General features: G+C 43.0%; 1 protein-coding gene across 2 annotated transcripts; it reads left to right on the forward strand.

Annotated features, from left to right (window-relative positions):
• Positions 1–3200: 3200 nt before the first annotated feature.
• On the forward strand, positions 3201–24719 carry tcerg1l (transcription elongation regulator 1 like). Of its 2 annotated transcripts, none has more exons than XM_056365347.1 (16): positions 3201–4573; positions 6106–6320; positions 7766–7852; positions 7929–8073; positions 11755–11904; positions 17393–17535; positions 18462–18530; positions 18658–18736; positions 19411–19493; positions 20076–20182; positions 21112–21260; positions 21347–21428; positions 21536–21638; positions 22223–22312; positions 22425–22543; positions 22716–24719. In XM_056365347.1, the coding sequence occupies exons 2-16, from the start codon at positions 6123–6125 to the stop codon at positions 22870–22872; spliced, it is 1761 nt and encodes a 586-aa protein (XP_056221322.1). In that variant the 5' UTR covers positions 3201–4573; positions 6106–6122; the 3' UTR covers positions 22873–24719. The 2 variants fall into 2 exon arrangements, with proteins under 2 accessions (XP_056221322.1, XP_056221320.1); XM_056365345.1 differs by having other exon boundaries at positions 3203–4577.
• The last annotated feature ends 636 nt before the right edge of the window (positions 24720–25355 follow it).

Genomic DNA, 25355 nt, shown 5'->3' on the forward strand with positions numbered 1-25355 from the left:
CAGCTGAGAACTGTCTCACTCTCACACCTGTCTCTCCCCTGCTCATGTTTTTGATACATTACCACGGTAACCATGGGTGATACTACAGCCCGTTGGAAACTGTTGTGTTTCCATGGTGACAATAAAGGAATGGAGAAGGAGGGGGGAGATGGGGAGAGGAGGAAGATAATTGTGTTTTAGGAAACACTTTAACAAATCGCAGCTGGCTGGCAGCTGACAGGCAGCAGAGTGAGGGGGTGGGGGGTAATGGGTGTGTTTTGCGCCGTCATGCCGACTGCAGCTCATTAAACAGCTTTCATCATCACAACATGACAACAGACAGAAAGAGAGATGGAGAAATGGAGAGATGGAGGATAATGGAGGAAAATAGAAGGTTAGAAAATACTTCACCATTATAGCTCAGCCTCTCTCATTCTCTCTCTCTCTTTTATTCTTTACTCTCAGTCTCCAGACTGAAACAACTCAATTTCACCCCTCACTAACACTGTGTGTGTGTGTGTGTGTGTGTGTGTGTGTGTGTGTGTGTGTGTGTGTGTGTGTGTGTGTGTGTGTGTGTGTGTGTGTGTGTGTGTGACCAGCAGTCATTTAAAACAATGACAAACTGCCAGCGAGAGGAGAAAGAAAAGTGAATGTGATAAAAGATTTAGAGATTTCAGAGTCTGGATTTCTTCACGTTTTTTACCTCATGCTGTTCTCTAACCCTAACCCTTCACTCATTAACACAATTATAATTATAACTAACTAAGGATGACATTTAATCTGTAATCTGATTATAATAATCTGAACATCTCATCATCACCTACAGTAACAGATTATTAACTGATGCTGAGAACACCTTCCAGTCAACTGTGTGTCCACCCACCTGTGGCCACACCCATCTGTTCACCTGGCCAGTTATTACCCCCACCACAGAGGTTGTTTTCACCCATGTTTGTTTATTTGCAGGACCATGCAAAACGTTCTGAACCAACTTTCACCAAACCTGGTGCAGGGATTGGGAATTCAGATCCAAGAGTTTCCTGCTGCCTGTTCATCAAAGAATCTTAATGTTTTATATGACTCTGGATAAACAGGGATGTAACCTGAAACTAGTCTGAGTGGAGGAGGAAGACAACTACGAGGCAGTAATTCTAGTTCTTCACTGAAAAGGACAAGCTGTTTTGTCCCTGCATCAGGTACTGTGGTCTGAACCATCTTCTTTTATTCATCTCTTCAGCCCTTGAGCTCCTGCAGGCAGCAGCAGCCATTTTCTCCAACCATCCCTCCAGGAAGGGGAACTAATGGAAGACAGCCTCTAACCCCTGTGGACATTATGAGTATCTTATTATGCCATTGAGTTTAACTAAAGCCCCAGTAGCATCCAGGCCTTAGTCAATGATGTCCTCCAGGACAGGCTGAAGACACATCTCTGTTTGTGGTTTCAAACCTTCTCAGACTTTGTCTCCAACCCTGATCATCCTGAAGCAGCTGCAGAGGTTTTCGGGTTTGTAGGATGTACAGTTCAGTACAGTTCAGTTCAGTACAGTTCAGTTCAGTTCAGCTCAGTTCAGTTCAGCTCAGTTCTATAAGACAGTTCCTTCCCTCTACATATCTAATCACTGCCGTCCTCTCCATCTCTCTGTTACCCTTTGTATTCATCCTCCTCTCCATCCTCTGGCCTACTTCCTATAAATATTTGTTCACTTCACTCCAGCACATGTTACATTTATTTTAATACAGTTTTATGAATGTAAAACCCTTTCACTCTCGTTTACACCTCCACCAGGGATTAGCAGTTATACATAAAACATGTATTAAATGTTCTCTGATATCTGCTGGTAATTTGAATTAATTGAATCAGTGGTAAAGCTCTAGTTTGCTAGAATAATGAATTCATCTTCTGAAATCCTAACAGTGTTTAAATGAGTTTGAGTTTGAATCTATAGGCATTTGTCTCAATTATATTTCTGTACATTTTTACTATGAATCATTTCTTATCAACAGAGTTAAATCCAGACAAAAGTCAGATGTTGAAATTGATTTATATATGATAAAAGGGTTTATCAATAATCAACCAGACAGGAGCTTCAGCATTCATCCCACCTCTACCATCCAATCACAGTCTGTGGGCGGAGCTAAATGTTGTATGATAAAGTAGATAATCACAGTTAGTCACTATAGCATATCATTAGTCTTGAATCAGTTTGTCTGAAAGGTTGACGACTTAACAGAGAATCTCTGAACACACAATCTATCCAGTCAATATAAACTGTGTGTGTGTGTGTGCTTTAGCATAGCTTCACAGCTCAGAAACAGTTACTGATATCAGATAAAACACACACACACCTTCCTCCTCACAGCAAGAGACAAAGGAGGCAATAGGGCTGTTAAATCGTGTGTTTGTCTGTGTGTGTGGTTGTGTGAGCGTACGTTAATGGATTACCCGGGATGGGCAGACTCACACACACACACACACACATAGAATATATAGTTGTCATTATCTCACTAATGGATACATGGCTGTAATGACAACACACACACACACACACACACACACACACACACAGAGTAGATGGGCTGCATCAGAGAGTGCTGAATCTCAGAATACTGAAGTATTTGATGTAATAAAATCACAGTATTACTGTGAACTGCAAAATCAATATCCAATCAAATCTGACAGTGTAATATAGTATAGTAGTAAGATTAATCTGATACGTGTCAGCGTTATTATTCCAACTTTACTTTGTCAAAACCAAATTAAGGACGTATCATGTTATATCTTAATATTCGATTATATTATATTGTTATTATTTATTTTCATGTTTGTTTTACTTGCTTTCATAAAACACAGTTCTCTGCTCAGTTTCCTGCCTGCTGGCCACTCCATATCTGCACACACCTGTTCCCATTTATCCTATTATTCCCTCTGTATACACTTCCTGTATAACTTCCTGTTCATCACCTGGCTGCTTCGCGCCCACAGCCACCTGGGGCCCTCAACTCATGTCTGACCTCTGTCTTGACAACCTGACGTATCTACGTTGGTGTTGTTGTTGCTACAGTTTTGTATAAGAGGGCAACAAACAAGGATTATCATGTTTGTTAGATCCAAAACTGGCAACAATGACATACGTATGAAACGCAGCCTGTGGCCGGGGTTAGGGTTAGGTCCCTCCCTCAGTGAATGAATGGTGAAAATGTCTAAAGACAAAAGAGGAATGTTGATGAAGGAAAGAAAAAAGCACAAGATAATGTAAATGAATGGAATATTTACCAACACACGCAACACTTTTAAACGTGTTAACAGGTGTAGCTGCTGCTGCTGGTGTAGCAGGGTGTATCGCTGCCACCCAGCTGTCTGTGAGCTGTGAACTGTTCACAGTTGATTCATTTTCATCATGTGTGTGCAACAACAAGGCAAAAAATTAATGTAATTAGCAAGTGAACTCTTGCTGAGGTTAAATTTGACTCAGTTTGACATTTGAAAGCAATAAAAACACCATGAATCACATTAAGCCTGAAACTTTTCCTAAATAAGTTTATTTATTGGTTTGAAATTTGCAAATGCGTTTGTTGTTTTATTTTAAGTTGAAAACTACCATTCAAGAAGTTAGGGTTGGATTCATAGAAATTCAGAGAAATAATTCTGGCTGTTGTGTTCTCAGATGACATGAGATAATATATATTATAATAATACAAGAAAAACTCTCTGTCTGCTCTCTGAAACATTAGCGATCAATTAATGAGTCATCAGAAATCTATCAATTTATGGTTCAACTTTGGGGATAGGGTTTAATTATAAGGGCTCCATCATGGTGATAGAGGTGGGAATAAAATGCATTTGTTACAATTACATATGATGCCAGGCAGGTCCTGAAACCTCTCCCGCCCCAGATGCACAGGACCACCCTGGCAGACTGTTTCTGTGCTCTTTACCAAGCTCTCCAGACCTGGGTCTGTTGATCTGCCTGATTCCTGTTGCTGACTGTTTGTCTGACTCTGCTGAGCTGTACAGTTCATGTATTACATAACAAAGTTCCGTACAAATAAAGTTATTAATAATAGTCCACGTTCATAATGTGTTTTGGATAACTTCACATCTGTTCATGATCTGAGGAGGGAACAGGCAGGCTGCTCCTTGATCTGAGAGCGCCACCATTTACCGGAGCTTTAATCGGTTTGAACCGGAGAGAGAGAGAGAGAGAGAGAGAGAGATTCCGTGACTGGAACAGCCTGTGCTGCCGCCGACTCCGGTATTTTCTACCTACAGGCGTCGCATTGTCTGTCACCGCCGTGACACGCATGGTCTGTCTGTTACAACCGGGAATCTCTCTCTCTCTCTCTCACACACACACACACACACACACACACACACACACACTCTTTCTCTCTGTCTTTCGGTGTTCTTCTGTCGCCGTTGATCCTCGTGGCCCCAGCTGTTTCTACTTTCACCTTTACCGGATGGGAGGATGATCTGCGGACCTCAGTGAAACAGCTGGAGGAGCGAGTCGACGCTCAGGACGTGACCGGACGGAGGAGGGTCCCGCCGGTCTGAGGAGCAGTTACCAGGACAGAAGCTGGAGAAGCTCCGCAGGTCGGTAAGTGACACATACCGGAATTTAACCCGTTAATTAACACGGTAATAACCCGTAATAATCCACTGAGCTACAGACACTGACTCAGCAGCAGCATCGATGCTGACACACTGACAGTACTATAAGCACTGAGTATACTGTCAGTACTACAAGTACAAGTAGTAATGTGAGTATACTGACAGCTGTACTGTTATGGTTTACAAAGCTGCTGTGGAACTAAAATGGACTACATCACTACTTTAGTTTAATTTAACCTGAGAGATTTTTACCACCAGCTTTCAGAGAAACAGGTTTGAATAAATCTCAGTTTTATGTTTTGGGGTTTAAAAGATGTTAGGATTGTAAACATGCCCTGAGACAGACTGTAACTATGAGTCCAAGTCTGACACAGGAAATTATAACGTCTGATATTACACCTCTGTTACACTGGCTTGTGGACATGTACACGAGCAGCTGTGGACAGTTGTGGACACCATGAACGTGCAGTTTTTTTTTCATTTATACTTCGCTTGAATACACGTTTCATACATGAAATCAAAATGGCGACATCCACACAAGAAGAAGAAGAGCTGCTTCGTCTGCTGCACTGAACTGTAGACGTGAGGGCCGGACCTCCTCACAGCCTCTTTTGAAATGCAGTGTCCATCTTTGTTTTCCAGCTCATGTGTAGTTGGTACCTTTGTAACATAGTGGCTATGCCGACGACACAGAAACTTGCATACACGCTCCAATGACGAAATGTACGTCACACGGACCCTCGTAGACCCCAGTAGATCCTCGTTGACCCAGCAGACCTTCATGATCCCTCATGGACACCAGCAGACCCTTGTGGACCCCTGTGGACCGATGAAAACAGTGGAACCAGCAAAGTGTTATGCAACTCCCTGGTGATACACCTGAACCAGTTAGAACTGTAGAACCAGTGGAACCAGTAGCAGAAGTTCAAACTGTGGACCCAGTTCCTCTGTGACGGACGTGATGATGGTTGGAGGTGATCAATATAAAACAGATAATCACTCTGATCAATAATCAAACTTGTAGACCTGGTCAGTAGAAAAAACCTGAACCTTCAGTCAATTGAAAGTGTTGATGAAGTATTGATGAAGTATTGATAGTATTTGAAATCATTAATGCAGGAGGTGTTAATGTAGTGTTGGTATTTCTAAAGTATGAATTTCTGGCAGTGTGTAATTTTGATTGAGTATTGATGAAGTAGAAATGAGATATTGATGAGGTACTGATGGAGTATTGATACTGTGACAGTTCATTTGTGTTTCAGGTAAAGAATCAGATTAATAAAGACTTTTTCGTACCGACTGATGACTCAGTTCTGTTCACTGTGTCAGACTGTATTTTTAATAGAATTTATTTTTTATGGTTTTTGTTCTCATCTTTTCTTCTTTCATCTTTATCTTTGTATTTTCTGCTTTAATTTGAAAGAATTTATAAGTTCAGACTTTTTAACTGTGATCAATAATCAACTTGCCTTTGATTGTTGGTGCTAATTCATCCTGATTGGTTTGTCTGCTAGGTTGTGATGTCATCGTGATGCTGCCAGTTTCCAGGTTTAAAGGTCAGCCGGTTGGCATGGTAACCACCACCATGCCCTGGCTGTCTGTCAGCAGTGAACCTGCCCCCCAGTGGTTGTGGTTGGCTAGTTGGTCTGCAGCAACGTACCAGGCCACGCCCCCTCTGGTCCTCTGTCCCCCCGCTGTGTGGATACCTGAACACGCTCACATGATACAGGTAACACATGCATCTGGTTCAGGTAACACACCTGGTAAATCTTCGGTCTGAACCTGTAAATAGTAAAAAAAAGTTTTACTTTAGTCAGCTGATCTCTCATTTATCAAGGAAAAATAACAATAACAACAATAACACATCCCTGCAGGATACAGTTGAGACTACATTTCCCACAATCCACAGCTGGAATCATATTCACCTTCATATATAAAGTGTTGGTTGAGTGTCTGATCCAGAGTTCGGACTTCTCTGTCGTCTGGAGATAAGATGAAACTTTAATGATCCCTCAGGGCAAAGTGAATAATTGTCAGTTAATTATTGGTAGCGTGTTAATTATCTCATGCAGCTCTTCTTTAATTCTTTCTGCATAAACTGCAGAGACCGAGTTTAACATCTTATCAGCAGATTGTCTAATGAAAGTGTTTGTGTGAAACAAAGAAAACAGAGTGAAATCCTAAAGTGTGACATTAAACTCCACAGGCAGCTGAACTTTACAGAGACAACCTGACTGATGATGATGATCATTATTATTATTATTACTATTGTTGTTGTTATTATTATTATTGGTCTGAATTTAACACGTGAACCTTACATTTTTATATTTTCATACGTGGGCTTTGAATGTGGTGAATCATATTGTTTTTACTTTAATAACAGATCTGTGAAAGTTCCTTCACTATGTTTAAAGAAATACTTTTTAAATATGAAGATGATAAAACGTATTCAGAGAGCAGATACTGGCTCTGCTTCAGCGGCCTCATCTTTCTTCTCTGTCGGCTGCTTTTCGTTTTTTACAGTCCTTTACCGTCCTCAGTGATTTAAAGAGACTGCAGAGAGTAGGTCACCTGTCTGTCTGTCATCCTGTCTGTCTGTCTATCTGTCTATATATCTGTCTGTCTGTCTGTCTGTTCAAAGGATATAGAGAAATCTGATTATATGTACTGGTCCTTAAACTTAACACCTTGACACTGAGTGTACTCAGGGTGTGGTCAATACACAGTGACATCATTGGTGGGCGTGGTCAGCGGTCAGTGGCTTTTCCCTCAGTCCTGATCTGTCTGAGTTTGTGCTGAAAGTCTCTGTCCTACAAACCGAGTCAAGGTCAGATTGACAAACAGTCACCAGTCAGGAGACATGAGACAGGTCACTGCAGACAGAAGACAGCAGGATGTCAAGAGAGACTTCACTTCAGTATTGCTCTGATTCTCTTTTTCTGACCAGAGGTCAAGTTTAGGGGTCACTGAAAAAGTTCTTTACTCTTTGTGGTTCTACTGGTTCTTTATGTGGTTCTACCAGATCTTCATGTGGTTCAGTGGTTTTAAACACAGACATACAGAGGAGAAACACACACACAGACACAGCTTTGTGTTTTTAGTGTGTTTAGGGTCAGGGTTAGTTTTAAGTTTTTGTCCCTCTCGGCCACCATCTCTAAACTACTGTTGTTTCAGTGGGAGCGTCCAGCTGTTGAAGTCGTTCCTCTTCTCCCTCCGTTCTATCGATCTTCTCCTATTCATCACCCTCATCGTCTACCCAAGGTACACACAAACACACACGCGCACACACACACACACACACACACAGCGTGATACTAACATGCTGACATGTTTGCAGCTAGTTGAAGGCTGGATCTCACCAGAGGAAGTGGGCGTTTTTCAGAGAAGAGACAAACATCTCCTTTTGACCAATCAGATCATCCAGAGACCAGAAGGACACGCCCCCAGAAACCAGCACCTGCTGTTTCCGTCTCATCTCACAGGTAAGACATCACCCGATGCAGGCGGGTGGAGATAGAGGCAGCATCATGAAATTATCTGAGTGGTTTGTTTTTTGTCCAATGAGAGACGAGACTCCTCTGTTAACTCTTCCTCCTGAATTAACCTTTATTTAAACTGCAACTGTGGTGCGTTCAACAGCATATTGTGTAATACAAGTGTTGTAACTATAGCAGCTGAGAAGGACATTATTTGTGTTGTGTTTGAAGAATTTTTGGAACCTGGAGAAAGTGGTATAAAGAGGTGTTGAACACATTTACAGTCTGTGTGTGGAAAGGGTTTGGAAAGGGTACTTGTATTATTTAATCTCATTGATGTTAGTGGAGCCATGTGACCTGTTAGTGTGTTAGTCTGGATTGTTAATCTATCGTCTGGGCACCTGGTGTTTTCTCCGTCTTTTAACCTGCACCCATAGAGACAGGAATGTGTCAACAGTTCCCCCAATCAGATCACTTAGCTGTAGATGGAGGCAGAGCTTCTAACTAGCTCAGTTCAAAGTTTTTCGCTCCAGAACAGGAACATTTTTTTACATGTAATTTTATTCTGAAAAGGCTGCCCTTCCTGTAAGTGACTAATCAGCTGTCATCATTCTGCTGCAGCTCAGCTGGAATTGAACCACCAACTCAGAGGCCAGGTGTATTTCAGAGATGCTGCATTCATGTCTGCCATGTTGCCATGACAACAGCTCTCATTTTTGAGAGCTGATTGGCTGTGTAGCTTGCTGCTTGGAGTTTGTGAATGTGTGTTATCTGCTGGGACATACATACACACACACACACACACACACACACACACACACATAAAGTTGCTGTCAAATGTATTAAGATGATTGGTACATTTAAATCACCCAATGGAGCACGATGGGAAATGTGCCAATTCAGACCTGAGACTACAAATTTACCTTTTATTGATTGAATTGATTGAATAAATCATTAAGTCGAAACCCAGCGAGCTCATTTGTATGACAGGGGCGGACCTTAAGAAAAGAAAAATTGTTTTTTTTGTATAAATATGTTTTCAATCTGAAAACCAAAATCTGGATTAGAGTCTGAGTTTCATTGTTGTATTTGTGGTTGTCATGAAGTCTGCAACCTGTAGGAGGTGCCAGCAGCACTGAAGAGACAAGAACATTTACTGAAGGGAGACATCTCTGAGAGAAGTTCTGGAGGGCTGGACTTGACTGCACTGGATTTATTGAACTGCACCGGACTGGATTGGATTTATTGAACTGAACTGAATTTATTGAACTGAACCGAACTGATTGGATTGGACTGGACTGGACTGGACTGGGCTTTTTGAACTGAACCGGACTCAATTGAATTGGATTGGATTGGACTGGACTGGACTAGACTGGACTGGACTAGACTGGACTGGACTGGATTGGATTGGACTTGATTTATTGAACTGAACCAAACTGATTGGATTGGACTGGACTGGAGCTCATGTCTCCCTCATTAAAACAGATGCTCTCTTGATGGCTCCAGCAGAACTAGCTCGGTTCCCTCAGATGTGTTGGAGTCTTGTGTTTTCCCTCTGGATGTGTTGGTTTGTTTGAGACTTCTGGAAGCCACCAGATTAAATGTGGTATTATTTTGGTGAGCGTGGGTGTGTGCTTTCTGGCAGAAGCTCAGATTCTCTTCAGTGTGTCAGTGTGTTTACAGTTTGTCAGGAGTGATTTGTCTCAGATTTTCACTGCGTAGTTACAGATGAAAACTGTTCACATGTGAAATTCAATTCTGCTAAACTTGGAGTGAAAATCAAAAACAGCACGAAATATATAATGACAGCAACTTCAACAAGGAGTCTGTGTTTATTTTAAAGTGAAGTTACACAATCAGAGGAATGTAAAAAGTATTTTTCTATGAGTTGATATGAGACTAAATAAGAGCGTACCTCACTACTAAGAAAGAACAGCTGGACACACCTGGTCAGAGTGGATCTACTGGTGAGACAGAGGCAGGCGATGAACCGTTAGTCGTCCACATAGAGACGATAACACAGTCTTTTATTCCATATTTCAATATGTCAGTGAATAGGACTTGTAGGAGCCTGAAGAATATCTATTTGTGTGTGTGTGTGTGTGTGTGTGTGTGTGTGTGTGTGTGTGTTGCAGCTGTAGTGATGTTCTTGGCAGCAGGTGGGGACACACATAAACACACGTGGGTGGTCAGCAGCTGAGCTCTCTTTGACTGGCAGCCTGCTTTCATTATATTGTGTGTGTGTGTGTGTGTGTGTGTGTTCAGCTCATGTCTCGTGCTTTAGAGTTCATCAGTCGACCTCTGACTTTACAATGTTTCTACAAACAACACCTCCAATAAGAGGAGTTCTTCTAAACTGACCAATCACAGGCCTTTACTCATAAATTACCTGTCTGTGTACCTGTCTGTATAAGCACTAACAAATACACACTAACACATATGCACTAATATGTATGCATTAACGCACCTGATGTCCAACTTTATCTCTTTACTGAAAAAATAATCCTCATAAATCTGCCGTTTCATTCTCAGTTGTGTCATCGCTCAGGAACTGACACACAATCTCTTAATCAACCTCACTGATGAAGAAAATAGAGTCCTATCTACAAAGTTCAGTCAAGCTGACAGTGAAGACGCCTTCACAGAGTGTTAATCAGTGACATCATCTAACTCTCAGACAAATCAGTGACAGATCCAGCTCCAGATTACAGTGCAGTGTGGTTTAGGCAGGTCTATCAGCTGGACCTCAATACTGCAACTCCATCCCACAAACACTGGTGCACACTCTCCGGTTCAAAAAGATTTCACTAGAGACAGCAGCATATGTATCAGGGACCTTTTGGTTTCATGTCAGGGGTGTTTTGAAATATATTATAACTTCCTTTGGAAAATAAAATATAAAATTCAGTGTCATAGTTGTTTAGTTCATGTTATTTTTATGCTCAGATATATCACCGCATTTCAATCAAAATAAATATATAAAAACACAAAACAAACAGAGGCAGTGCACTTTATTTTTGGATATAACAGGTGTCCTCCCCCCAGGTTCCCCCATTTCTGTGTGTTTTCTTCTTATCACTTAATGGTTGTGCTCTCAGTCGTGTATGTGCCTTGTCCTTTGGGGCCACCATACTCAGATGATACTGTGAGTAAATATGAACTACACATTATTACTAGCTGCGATCTTGGATAAATGTATTATTTGATGAGTATTTTTCAGAATGAGCAGATCATTCTGTTCCATTCACGGTCTTTACACAGATGTTCTATTATTACTATGATGCTGCTGCGGTCGGCAGATTTAGGTCAGTGTTTCCTGAAAGGAACACAAATGTGTGGAGGCGGACTGATACACACAAAGATCTGCACTGGAACAGTAGAATATGGTAAAACCAGAGAATAGTGACACTCGGATGTCCCATTCTTTTCGTCACCATAAAAACACAACGTGTGACTTGTGTGATTTCTTCACATGTTTTGTTCAAATTCAGCTCATGACCTAATTTTTATTTTGTGGTCCCAGACTTCTTTGAGTAATCGATGAAGATGCCATCAGGTGTGTTACAGCCATTAGGTACTTAGTTCTATAGTTAGTCAGTTAGGTGGTTAGTAAGCAGTTTCAGAGAGGGGTTAAAAAGTCCTTGATTCACTGATGAAGATTCAAATCAACATGTTCTCTGTTTTCAGGTTGGGTTAGAAGAGGAACTACAAAAACCAGACACACCAAGACAGAGGACTCCTCCTCCTCCTCCTCCTCCTCCTCCTCCCCCACCCCGCTGCACCTCCTCTCTCTGTATCCTCTCCGCCTGCCTCTCCTCACCACTCGTGCTCCAACAGGTGAGTCTTGTTCCTATCCTCATCAGTAATCTCTGCATTTCCTTCAGGATCAATAACAGGATTGGGATCAATAACAGGTTCTGGTTTTGTAGCTTCAACAGGTGGTACTTTTTAGTTTCGGAATAATAATGGGTTCTACATGTGGTTCTGGATAAGTTACTGGTTATAGTTTGGGTTCTTGTTTAGATGGAGGACAACTGTCCTGATTGTGTCTGGTTCTGGTTCTGTAGACAGAAGATGGACTTGGCATCTTGAAGTAAAACATGAAGACGACATTAAATAACTCAAAAATATTTCATTAAACCTGTTTTTATTTTTTCTATTTGACAGTGTTTTTTTTTTTTTTTAAGTATTTTTTGGGGGCTTTTTTATGCCTTTATTCAATAGTACAGTAGAGAGACAGGAAAAGGATAGGCAGAGAGAGGGGGAATGACATGCAGCAAAGGCCGTCCGATGCGGGACTCGAACCGGGGCCAACTGCAGCGAGGACTGTAGCCGCTACACATGGGGCGCCTGCTTAGACCATAGTGGTTTTAACATGAAATCAATCTAATCAATAAATCTGTGATCACATGATTGACTGATGAGGTTTAATAACACTGATGTTATTGATTGTTAATTGATCATCAGTTTGTTGGTCAAATGATCAAAGCTAGGTTCATTGAAGGAAGACGCTCCTCTCTGTACATTATCACACTGCTCAACACCCGAACTGAACTCAACTGAGCATGCTGAGAAAATACAAAGACTCTAACCTTATTATAACGTTTTATCATTTGATCAGTTTGGAACCAGAGTGATGATGTCAGAGTGATCACATGATTCTCACTTGTTCCTGAAACTGATGATTAACTTGTCTTGTTGCAGCTGCATTATGGGATCTGTAGTCTTGTTACAGACTTTATCTGGTCCTCAGGCCTCTTCCTTCATTGTTTAGCTGCTCTTCAGTTCTGTTGTTTATTTTTAATCTTTGTCAATTAAAATCCAGCTTGACTTGATTTCATCCTGCTGTGGATCTGCAGCAGCTGCTGCTTTGGTTTCCTGCAGCAGCAGCGAGACAAATCTGCAGATCAGCATGTCATTATTGAAAAGAAACCGACAAACAGCAACAGCAACAGCAAACAAATGAAATCAACAGCAGGGAGCCAAAAGCAGAGAAGAAGAAACAGACAAATGCTCAGAGTGGAAGGACAAAGCATCAGAGACAGGAAGTGACCACAGACATCAGACAGACTTCACTGGTTCACTGGTTCACTGGTTCACTGCTTCACTAGTTCACTAGTTCACTGGTTCATTGGTTCATTGGCTCACTGGTTCATTCATTAATTGGTTCACTGGTTCATTGATTAATTGGATTACTGGTTCATTGGTTCATTTGTTCACTGGTTGACTGGTTGACTGGTTCATTGGTTCACTGGTTCATTGGTTCATTGGTTCACTGGTTCATTTGTTCACTGGTTCATTTGTTCACCGGTTGACTGGTTCATTGGTTGACTGGTTTATTGGTTCATTTGTTCACTGGTTCATTGGTTCACTGGTTAATTTGTTCACTGGTTCACTGGTTCATTCGTTAATTGGTTCACTGGTTCATTGGTTCATTGGCTCACTGGTTCATTCATTAATTGGTTCACTGGTTCATTGATTAATTGGATTACTGGTTCATTGGTTCATTTGTTCACTGGTTGACTGGTTGACTGGTTCATTGGTTCACTGGTTCATTGGTTCATTGGTTCACTGGTTCATTTGTTCACTGGTTCATTTGTTCACCGGTTGACTGGTTCATTGGTTGACTGGTTTATTGGTTCATTTGTTCACTGGTTCATTGGTTCACTGGTTAATTTGTTCACTGGTTCACTGGTTCATTCGTTAATTGGTTCACTGGTTCATTGATTCATTGGTTTATTGGTTCATTGGTTCACTGGTTCATTGGTTCACTGGTTGACTGGTTCATTGGTTGACTGGTTTATTGGTTCATTCATTCATTCATTCATTCCTTCGTTCACTGGTTGACTGGTTCATTGGTTTATTGGTTCATTCATTCATTGGTTCACTGGTCGACTGGTTCATTGGTTCACTGGTTCATTTGTTAATTGGTTCACTGGTTCATTCATTCATTGGTTCACTGATTCATTGGTTCATTCATTCATTCGTTCACAGGTTGACTGGTTCATTGGTTCACTGATTTCCTGTTCATTGGTTCACTGGTTCATTGGTTCATTGATTCACTGGTTCATTTGTTCAGTGGTTCATTCAGTCATTTGTTAACTGGTTGACTGGTTCATTCGTTTACTGGTTCATTGGTTAACTGGTTCACTGGTTCATTGGTTCACTGGTTCACTGGTTCATTTGTTCACTGGTTCATTCGTTAATTGGTTCACTGGTTCATTGATTCATTGGTTTATTGGTTCACTGGTTCATTGGTTCACTGGTTCATTCGTTCATTTGTTCACTGGTTGACTGGTTCATTGGTTCACTGGTTCATTGGTTGACTGGTTCAGTGGTTGACTGGTTCATTGGTTCATTGATTCACTGGTTCATTGGTTGACTGGTTCATTGGTTCATTGATTCACTGGTTCATTGGTTCACTGGTTCATTCGTTCATTTGTTCACTGGTTGACTGGTTCATTGGTTCACTGGTTCATTGGTTGACTGGTTCAGTGGTTGACTGGTTCATTGGTTCATTGATTCACTGGTTCATTGGTTGACTGGTTCATTGGTTCATTGATTCACTGGTTCATTGGTTCACTGGTTCATTGATTCACTGGTTCATTGGTTCACTTGTTCATTCGTTCATTTGTTCACTGGTTGACTGGTTCATTGGTTCACTGGTTTATTGATTCATTGGTTCACAGGAATAATAAATTATTCATCAGCTTTTATAAAGTGTAAAACAGCTCATTACAGCTGTGTGTGTGCGTGCGTGTTCTCAGAAGCAATGTTTAATCTCTTTCCCACAATCCCCTGCTCCTCTGATCAAGATATTTGTGTTTGATGAGGTAATGAGTTCTGAATGAGGCTGATAAAGTCACAAACACACACACACACACACACACACACATACATACTTCAGTTCATTATCTGTGTTATTGATCAGTGGTCAGGTTAATGATGTGGATGAACAGCAGTATAATTGATCACCTGTGCACTCTTGTGATGACATGAGCCATAAGCGCTGCATCTGGACTGGCAGGAGAAACTTGCAGACAAGCTAATGGTAATATATTCTTGTTCAGCTCTTACACTCATCTGCCAATCATCAGGTCCTCCGTCATGTCTGCCATTAGGTCTCTGGTCTCTATGTGCTGACTTGATAACATGTTCATGATGGAGAAGAGGATCAATAAAACGGTTATGAAACATTTGTTGTAGTCCAGTATCAAGTCCCTGATCTCTGTGTATGTCAGTGAACCCACTGATCTCTGTTCAGAAGCAGTTAGATAAATTGACTCTATAAACTGACACCCAAACTTTGATGAACACACACAAAACTATTGACTCACAACAATACAGCACACAAGCTGATACACACACACACACACACACACACACACACACACACACACACACACACACACAATTCTCCAGGGTGTAATTGGGTGTTTTCAGGAGGACAGCTCATAGCTCATCCTTACAGGGTTCTTCTTTATACTGTAGGGACACACACACACACACACACACACACACACACACAAACACACAGACACACACACACACACACACACACACACACACACACACACACACACACAAACAGTGTGGTTATAATGGGCTGGGCTCAGTTTGTATTGATAACCAGCTGATTCATTGAAGAAGGTCAAATTGAGGTAATTGGCCACAGGAGCCATTAACATGCTGTGTGTGTGCGTGTGTGTGTGTGTGTGTGTGTGTGTGTGTGTGTGTGTGTGTGTGTGTGTGTGTGTGTGTGTGTGTGTGTGTGTGTGTGTGCCTGCGTGCGTGCGTGCGTGCATGTGTACGTGTGTGTGCGTGCGTGCGTGCATGTGTACATGTGTGTGTGTGTTTTATAATAAGATTTAATATTAAACTCCCATCATGTTGCAATAAATGAACTAAAGCAGTTTCCTAAATTAACGTTACATCCCATTGTGTTTGTTTTTTGTGGGTTTTTTTGCAGAAATGTCTCAAATCACAGATTATCTTAAAAAGAGAATTCGCAAGGAGAATCACAAGGACAGGTGAAACAGTGCAGAGTGCAGACAGCATTAGTTCTAATATGGGAAAGAAAAGTTAATTCATGTTACTGACGAGATACGGTTAATGAGTCAGGACTGACAGTAGGACTAGTCCTCAGCCACAAGTGGAAGGTGCCAGGGGAGGAGAGGAGCAGAGCGAGAGAGGAGTCAAGGCCAGAGTACCAAGTCTTTAGAAGTGTATTAACGAGTGTAGTAAAGCTGACGTTGACATGATTTTAACATCACTTTTTATTCATCTTCCCAGATGTTCTGAAAAGTGTGTGTGTGTATGTGTATGTGTGTGTGTGTGTGTGTGTGTGTGTGTGTGTGTGTGTGTGTGTGTGTGTGTGTGTGTGTGTGTGTGTGTGTGAGATCCATCACAGCACAGCATTCAGAAGTAATGAAATAATTGGAGGTTTACCCTGGAGACATTGATGTGCCAACTTACTGTGTGTGTGTGTGTGTGTGTGTGTGTGTGTGTGTGTGTGAGTGTGAGTGTGTGTGTGTATGTGTGTGTGCCTGTATCACCCTGTGAGGCCCTGACTGTTACCCAGCCCTGTGGGGACAGACAGACAGACAGACACTACTGTTGAGAAAGCAAGAGTGTGTGTGTGTGTGTGTGTGTGTGTAGCAGCTTTGTCTAAAATCACACGATGTTCACACACACACACACAGTCAATTTCCATTCAGATGCAGATGAATCATCCTTTTATTTCTTGACTGAAGAGAAAAAGAGAGGATAAAAAGGTACCCTCTTTTGGTTTTCATGGTGACATACCTGTCAATCAGCTGCTGTCAGGTGATCTGTGTGTGTGTGTGTAGAGATGATCCTGACTTTTAGCCCAAAAATACTGAATGATACATTTCCCATAATGCAAGTGGATAGAGTCTCCCTGCCTGGTAAACGGCCATGTCTTTCAAAGTTTGTAACTCAAACTGTGGGTTAAATGATGAGTGAATGACATCACTATCACTATCAGCACACCATATGTTCAGACTGAACAGGTGAGAAACATGTGTGGAATCTGACACCTAATGTTGTGACTGTTAGCCTGCTAGCCTAGTGCTCACAGTCCCACTCAGCACATGAATAAATCTCACCTGATTTTAGTCTGACTGAGAGAGGCTTTTATTTTGTAGGAGCGGAGGGTTAAAGTGTTTCAGTCATAACTGCAGATACTGCAGTTCACCTGCTGAACTGACAGCAACACTGAAAACAGATGATGTCACCTCAAGCCATAAAATGTCAAAATCAAACAGGAATTATTAATCACTAAAGTGATGATGTCATAATGCAGGTGGAGCTTATGGGGAGTGGGCAGGGCTTCATACACAGAGAGACGAGGAAGTGTGGCCTCTCGTTCTGCCCATTCAGCTGCGCAGAGGAGCGTTGCTACGACCAATCATCTCCCTGGAGAGGAGACGGTCTCCACCCACACAGGTACATCACATGACTTTATCATATGATCCAGAACTGAGAGCTTTTACAAGTCAAAGACTAAAACCAGAGCAACAGTTCAGGGTGTGAAGGTAGAACATGGTCAGAGACTCTGATGTCCTGACTGTAGTCCTCCACTGTGGATCCAGAACAGAGTCTGACCCAGGACACACAGGGTTCTCTGAGTGTATAGACCAGGGACTAGAGGTAGTGTCATGGATTTTCCTGATGGACACTTTATGTTTCAACACTTTGTTTGGACTTTGTTGGACTAAAATCACTTCTCTTGTGTGTCTCATGTTGGTTTAATTCCTGTCTTGTGTTTCCCTCCTGGTTGATTGTCTGCCCATGTGTTTCACCTATGTTCAATCACCTGCTGTGTATTTAGTCTCTGCTTCTTGTTCTCCAGTTTTGTTCCTGATGTTCTCCTTTTTTGTTCCTGATGTTCTCCTTTTTTGTTCCTGATGTTCTCCGGTTTTGTTCCTGTTGTTCTCCCATTTTTTTCCTGATGTTCTCCTGTTTGATTCTGATGTTCTTCTGTTCCATTCCTGTTCTCTGCAGTGTCACCAGTTTTGTTTGTTTCCTTTTGTTATTAAAAGACCTTTGTTATTTTTGCCACCTCAGCCTTTCTGTGTTTTCTGCATTCTGGTTCAGTTCTTCCTTCACATGTGACTTTAGGAGGGATCAGGTGAGGGAAGAGAAGCTCAGTCTGGTCCAGGTGGAGCTGTAGGTGAATGATGTCAGCCAGGTGAGCAGGGAAGGAGTGAAGCAGCAGAGCAGTGGTAGGAGAGACAGGAGAGGACAGAAGTAGATAGATGGGTCCATACAGAAACAGACAGGTCCATGCAGAAGTGTACTGAAATGTGAGACAGGTGAACATAGACATATAACATAGACACGCTGTCTCTCTCTCCCTCTCTCTCCTACAGCAGTGGGTATTTGGACCTCTCTCTGCCTCTCAGCTCTGCATTGACACGTGTCCTGTCTTACCAGTCCAGGTGAGTCTGTGCCTCTCTCTCCATTTCTCTCACTCTCTGTCTCTCTCTCTCTCTCTCTCTCTCTCTCTCTCTGTGTCCATTTCTTCCTGCTTTCACTGAAAGGAGACTCACTCTTTCCATCTCTCAGGTGATGAAAGAAGATCATCCCTCCACCTTCGCCTCACAGGTGTCTTCTAGATTCACTCTGGTGACTGACTACAGACACAGTAAGACCTGTCTGTCTCTCTGCTTGTCTGCCTGTTGGTCTGTGTTGACTTGTGTCTCACATCGACATAAACTGAAATATTAAAAGTTGAAGCAGTGTGATGTCTGATAAACGTGCTGTGGTGGGGACGACCATTGTGGTCACCTGAGTCAGAGTGGGCGGGGTCTGAAGACTACAAGTTCTAAAAGTTAAATAATCCGGGGGTCCATAGAAGTTGGGTTAGGCTAGGTTGGATTAGGTTGGTTAGGGTTAGGTTAGGTTATGGTAGATTAGGGTTAAATTGGGTTGGGTGGGTTAGGGTTAGGTTGGGTTAGGGTTATGTTAGTCTGCAGAGTTAGAAAGTCTGATTCTGACTTCCTGATTTTATCACTGTTGGTTTCTGACTTCATGGTCACATGAGCATGTCTCTGCTGCCAGAGGACGCCTGATCACCTGTCACATGTTGTCAGTTTAAGATCCTTTCTCAGTCGAACTGAGAGAGTCCACAGGACTGTCTGGAACATGGTAACTGAAAGACTGAAGAAATTATGATTTTGTTGAATTTAAATGTTGGTGTGTTAAAACCAGACCAAACCTGATTTAACTCGAAACATCTGTTTATCTCAGTTGAAGTGAAGAAACACTAAACTTCAACGTGTGAATTCAAGTGTACATAAATTTTATTCTGTGTATCAGAGAAGCGAGGGATGGGTGGAGGTAAACTTTCTTATGGAGGAGCATTGTTGCTGAGGAAAGAGAGGACAACGGACAACAAACAGGTAAGTCTTCACAAACCAGTCAGAGGATTTTTAGTCAGTGGATCTCTGCTGGTTCACATCCTTTTCTTCAGTAAAATACCAACACAGTCATAGAAACTGAAAGTCCTCCTTTCAAACTTCAGCCGTGTCACTGTTGGAGGGTTAGGGGTCACCAGGTAAATGTGAGCTGAGCTAAACACTACAGAGATGATTGAAACCTCTTTACTAGCGTGACTGTATGTTGATGAAATGTTCCTGTGGTCTCAGTCACAACTGAACACGTATGGATTAGATTTGATTGGCAGATAATCAATATTAAATCGATCAGTTCATCTGTACTTTTAAGTGAACTCTTCCCATCAATAAACGTTAACAGCCACTTCAAACCAGAGGCCACTGACCCCTTTGGCCCCAGGTCCTGTTTAGTTACCATGTCACATGATCAGCAGGTTATTGATCACTAATCATTCTATTCAACTATGATGATGATGGTTATTAAATGGCTGATTCACTGTTCTTAAATCAGGTTGTAGATTATGTGTGTGTGTGTGTGTGTGTGTGTGTGTGTGTGTGTGTGTGTGTGTGTGTGTGTGTGTGTTGCAGTTTGTTTGTGTTGACCAAGGAGAGGAAGATGAAGAGGAGGAGGGAAGTGAACGAGAAAGGAAAGACAAACGTCCTGTCGCCTCCACTCCTGTTCCAGGGTCACCATGGTAACTGCTGCACTGACGCACACACACGCGCACACACACACACACACACACACACACACACACACACACATACATACTGTACAGTTTATTGTTATTGATGAATATTGTTTTGTTTTTCATTTTTGGTTTAAAAAGTTCAAAACATTGGTCTTCTGAATGTTTCTTCCTGTCTCTGGTCTAGTGGTCTGATGGTCTGATGGACTTTGATGGTCTCTGATGTACAGCAGTGAGGTTTCACCCGCTTCCTTCAGGGGTGTTACCATGACAACCGAGAACAGATGCAGACCAACATAGTGTCTCTGTGTTTGGCTGTTTGTGTTTAAATATGTCATAAACTTAGAAAAAAGCAGTTTTACTGTCTGTCTGTCTGTTTGTCTGTCTGTCACAACTGAACCCATTTTACCCAGCATGCTTTTGCAGTGAATTGACAGTCTGTGGTTAGACAGGTCCAGATCTAGACTGGTTCAGTTTAGATGAGCAGAAAAGATAGGGGGTGCTCTTAGGCCCTTCTGAAGGGGACTGAGTTGTTCCCCTAAAGGAGCAAGAGTTGGAAATGTGACACCAGATATTGATGAGAGTCACCGGAGCTGCTGAAAGCTCTGGACTTTGTTGGGCTGTCTTGGTTGGTGTGTTAGGGTTGGGGTTAGTTAGTTGTTTCATGTAGGCTAAGGACAGGACTGGACAGGACCGAGGACCGGCAGACCAGGGTGGTGGTCTACGTTTTTAGGACATATCTAGCCTCCCTGTTGAAAGGAGACTCTGGCTGATTGTTGAACCTGAGATTCAGCAGGACTGTTGTGGATTCTGTCCTGGATCAGTGGATCCTGGAGAGTTCATCTAAGTCTGTCCATCCAGTCTTCATGTGGTTTATGATTACCTGGGAGTCTGGAGTACCTGGACCAGTACTGTGTGTGTATGTATGTGTTCAGGTGTGTGGTGTGGACGGGAGACGACCGGGTCTTCTTCTTCAACCCCACAATCCACCTGTCTGTCTGGGAGAGACCAGGGGATCTGATTGGCCAAGACATCAGCCGCATCATTGAAGACCCACCCCACAAGAGGAAGAAGACACTTGTTGGTCTGTCACCTCACCTGTCTCTCACTTTACCTGTCTTTCCTCTCACCTGTCTGTCACCTCACCTGTCTGTGGTCTCTTTCTGACAGACAGGAGCTCCAGCTGTCAGTCATCTCGTCTCCACGGTAACAATGAAGATGATGAACATGAACACAGCTCCAAGAGGAACAGGTGAGTCTGACCAAGCCAATCAGAGAGCTTCTGACCAGCTAATGACATCATGACTGAGCCATGTGATTGGTCAGTGTTCAGGGTTCTCTCTCTATCTCTATCTCCAGAATAGAGGAGCCAATGTCGCTCGTCCCTCGTCCAGGAGAAGTTCAGCTCCTCCCGCTGGAGTTACGTATTGCTCACTTTAGAGAAATGATGCTGGAGCGAAGGGTAACACACACACACACACACACACACACACGCACGCACACGCACGTGCACACACACACACACACACACACACACACACACACACACACACACACACACACACACACACACAAACAAACACACCTCCTCCAGGCTGATGATGACAAACCCTCTGTCTGAACAAACTGTGTGACTACACCCTCTAATCATCACCATGACAACAGTGTACTGCAGGAAGTAGGACTGCACAGTGATTTCAGTGAGGAGGGAAACAGACAGACTGGTTCATCCTACAGCAACATAATGAGCTACAAGACCAGACCAGTGTCAAGACCTGAACCCCATGGAGCTGGTCTTGGATGAACTGAACTGAAGCAGAAAGTGATACATTAGTGGGAACTACGGCAACAGAGTTGGACGCACTTTCTAAACAGTGACTGATTTTCACTGTAGAACAAACGACAGAGTTCAGCTGCTGAAGATTCAATGCTTCCTTTTCTTTCAAATGTACACTATTTATTTTTTCAGAAACACTGAAACTGAATAAGTAATGTTCTAATGTTGTATACTGTGTATACACCCACCGCCACCCCCACCCCTCACAGGTGTCGGCGTTCTCAACCTGGGAGAAGGAGCTCCATAAGATGGTGTTTGACCCTCGTTACCTGCTGCTGACCTCAGATCAGAGGAAACAGGTTCATTAGAGCTTTCCTGAGTCTCTCTGACCTCTTAGCAACCAGCAGCATGAGATCATGATGTTATATCTTTATGATGTCACTAATACATCACTGTTACCTGTGTGTGCAGGTGTTTGATCAGTTTGTGAAGAGCAGGGTGAAGGACGAGTACAAAGAGAATAAGAGTAAACTGCAGAAAGCCAGAGAAGAGTTCAGGCAGCTGCTGGAGGAGGCCAAGATCTCCAACAGGTATCACTCATTCATCATTCACTACATTAGTCGTCCATCATTCATCTAGATCTGACCTTAGTCCACCTCCTCACCTGGACTGTTAGGTGTTTATCCAGCTGTCAGATGACATCATCATCCTGTTTCACTCTGATCTCAACCGTCAATGCTTGTCTTTATTTTTCCACTGCAGATCAACTTTTAAGGAGTTCTGCGCTCGTTACTGTGGTGACCAGCGCTTCAATGCCCTCAACAGGAAAAAGGAACAGGAAGTCCTTTTCAACCATTACATCACATCCTTAAACAAACGGGACAAGGAGAACAGAGCCAGACTGAAGAAGATGAGATGAGAACTGAACCTCTGTAGAACTCATACAGGACCAGATCCTGTGTTGGCTCTCATTGGTGGATCCTGGTTTCAGCCTCTGCTGGTTCTGTTGAGATCATACCGAAACCAGAGAGACTGACTGACACCAGACATGAGACTGGGACTAGCTATTGAACTGGATCTGAGTGGTTCTGTCCTTGTTTGTTGTTTTATGGGGGAGGACTAGCAGCATCAGCTGGTCTCTGTCGTGGACTGAAGTCATGTGGACCTGCTGAACTGGTCCAGAACTGGACGAAATCTAAGCAAGATAAAGGAACTGGGACACGTTGAACTGGAATAACCTGGTCTTGAAAAAGAATCAGAGCACAAAAAGACCTGTCTGTTCGTCTGTCCGTCCGTCTGTCTGTTCATCTGTCTGCCTGTCTCACTTTCAGACCTGTCTCTCCTTCAGCTCTTAGTATAGAGATAATTGATTATCAGAACTGATTCTAGATCTTGCGAGCTCTAAGGAGTCTAAGAAGTCTCCAGACTGTTTGTCTTCTCACTGTTTATATTCATACTGTGTGTCTTCACACTGTGACTTCAGACTGTCAGTTGTGTGATGAAGCTGAAAAACTGGTCTGGTTCATATGAATCTGGTTCTTATGTCTGACGGTTTTCAAGCATCTGGCTCCTGAGGATGACACCAGGGTCTACGTGCAGTCTCACCTGGGCTACAGTCCACAAACAGACTCACAGACTCACCTTTGTTGGTCATGTTCCCATGTCCATAAAGGACCCAGACTACTTCTTTGTCCTCACCTAATCAATACTGTCCTTGTCCAGTGATCAGTTCTTTGGTGGAATAGAGCTCCCATTGCTGGACCACAAGCTGAACTACTTGAAACACTTAGAATTCAAACACATCGTTACGGCTCAAATATTTATCAAGTCTGAACATCAGAACCAGCCTGTCCTCCCTGAACCCCTGAGTCCACCATGACCTCCTGTCCACAACGTCGTCCTTTCCTCCCTGAACCTCTGAGTCCACCATGACCTCCTGTCCACAACGTCCTCCTGTCCTCCCTGAACCTCTGAGTCCACCATGACCTCCTGTCCACAACGTCCTCCTGTCCTCCCTGAACCTCTGAGTCCACCATGACCTCCTGTCCACAACGTCCTCCTGTCCTCCCTGAACCTCTAAGTCCACCATGACCTCCTGTCCTCCCTGAACCCCTGAGTCCACCATGACCTCCTGTCCACAACGTCCTCCTGTCCTCCCTGAACCTCTGAGTCCACCATGACCTCCTGTCCACAACGTCCTCCTGTCCTCCCTGAACCTCTGAGTCCACCATGACCTCCTGTCCTCCCTGAACCCCTGAGTCCACCATGACCTCCTGTTCACAACGTCCTCCTGTCCTCCCTGAACCTCTAAGTCCACCATGACCTCCTGTCCTCCCTGAACCCCTGAGTCCACCATGACCTCCTGTTCACAACATCCTCCTGTCCTCCCTGAACCTCTGAGTCCACAACATCTTCCTGTCCTCCATGAACCTCTGAGTCCACAATGTTCTCCTGTCCAACACCTGTACAAAAAAAACCATTACACCTGCCACAGAATAATGCAGGCTCACCTGAGGGTCATTAAGGTCACCCACCCCTCCGCCCCACCATGTTTTTGTTGCCAGGATACTACTGTAATAAAACAACAACAGATTTCATGATGTAGCAAATGCCTCACCTGTCAGCACTTTGCTGAGCTGTGATTGGACAGATTTTGTCTCCTGACTTCTCATTGGATGACATCTGTATGTTGAAATGATTTTTGTGTTCTAATGTTTCATTGCCTGTTGTTCATGATGTGTTTCAAATTAAACTGTCATTCAAAGATGTTATTGCTGTTGTTTCTAGGTAACAGGTGCACCCCCCCCCCCCCCCCCCCCCATATTCACAGTTATTCAGCACCCGTTGCCTTTGTCTGTTGCTGTGGCAACCTGAGATTGTGACAGAGGGAAACAATTATGCTTTGTTAGACACACACACACACACACAAAGTTATTTCATGTTTGCTATGTTTGTCCAGCAAATGATTCAGATGAAAGTTTATTTTTTCTGTAAATAAAATGTCTGTCTGTCTGTCTGTCTGTCTGTCTATCTATCTGTCTGTCTGTCTCTACCTCTGTCTGTCTGTCTGTCTGTCTGTCTGTCTGTCTCTCTCTATCTCTGTTTGTCTGTCTGTCGTCTGTCTGTCTGTCTGTCTCTCTCTCTCTACCTCTGTCTGTCTGTCTCTGTCTCTCTCTATCTCTGTATGTCTGTCTGCCTGTCTGTCTATCTCTGTTTGTCTGTCTGATTGCCTGCCCCTGGGGGCCTGCAGGTGATGGTGGGGGAGGCCCTCCAGTCTGAGTCCTGTGCCAATACAGTGTCCCATGCTGGTCTTTGGTCTGTCCCACCCAGACCTGGACCTGGAGAGGGCAGAGTCTCGGCTCCAGTCCTCGCAAAACTATTGAGGGTCGGTGGTCCTCCTTC

This window comes from Seriola aureovittata, chromosome 21, assembly GCF_021018895.1.
Source record: "Seriola aureovittata isolate HTS-2021-v1 ecotype China chromosome 21, ASM2101889v1, whole genome shotgun sequence".
In the NCBI taxonomy this organism is placed as follows: Eukaryota; Metazoa; Chordata; class Actinopteri; order Carangiformes; family Carangidae; genus Seriola; species Seriola aureovittata.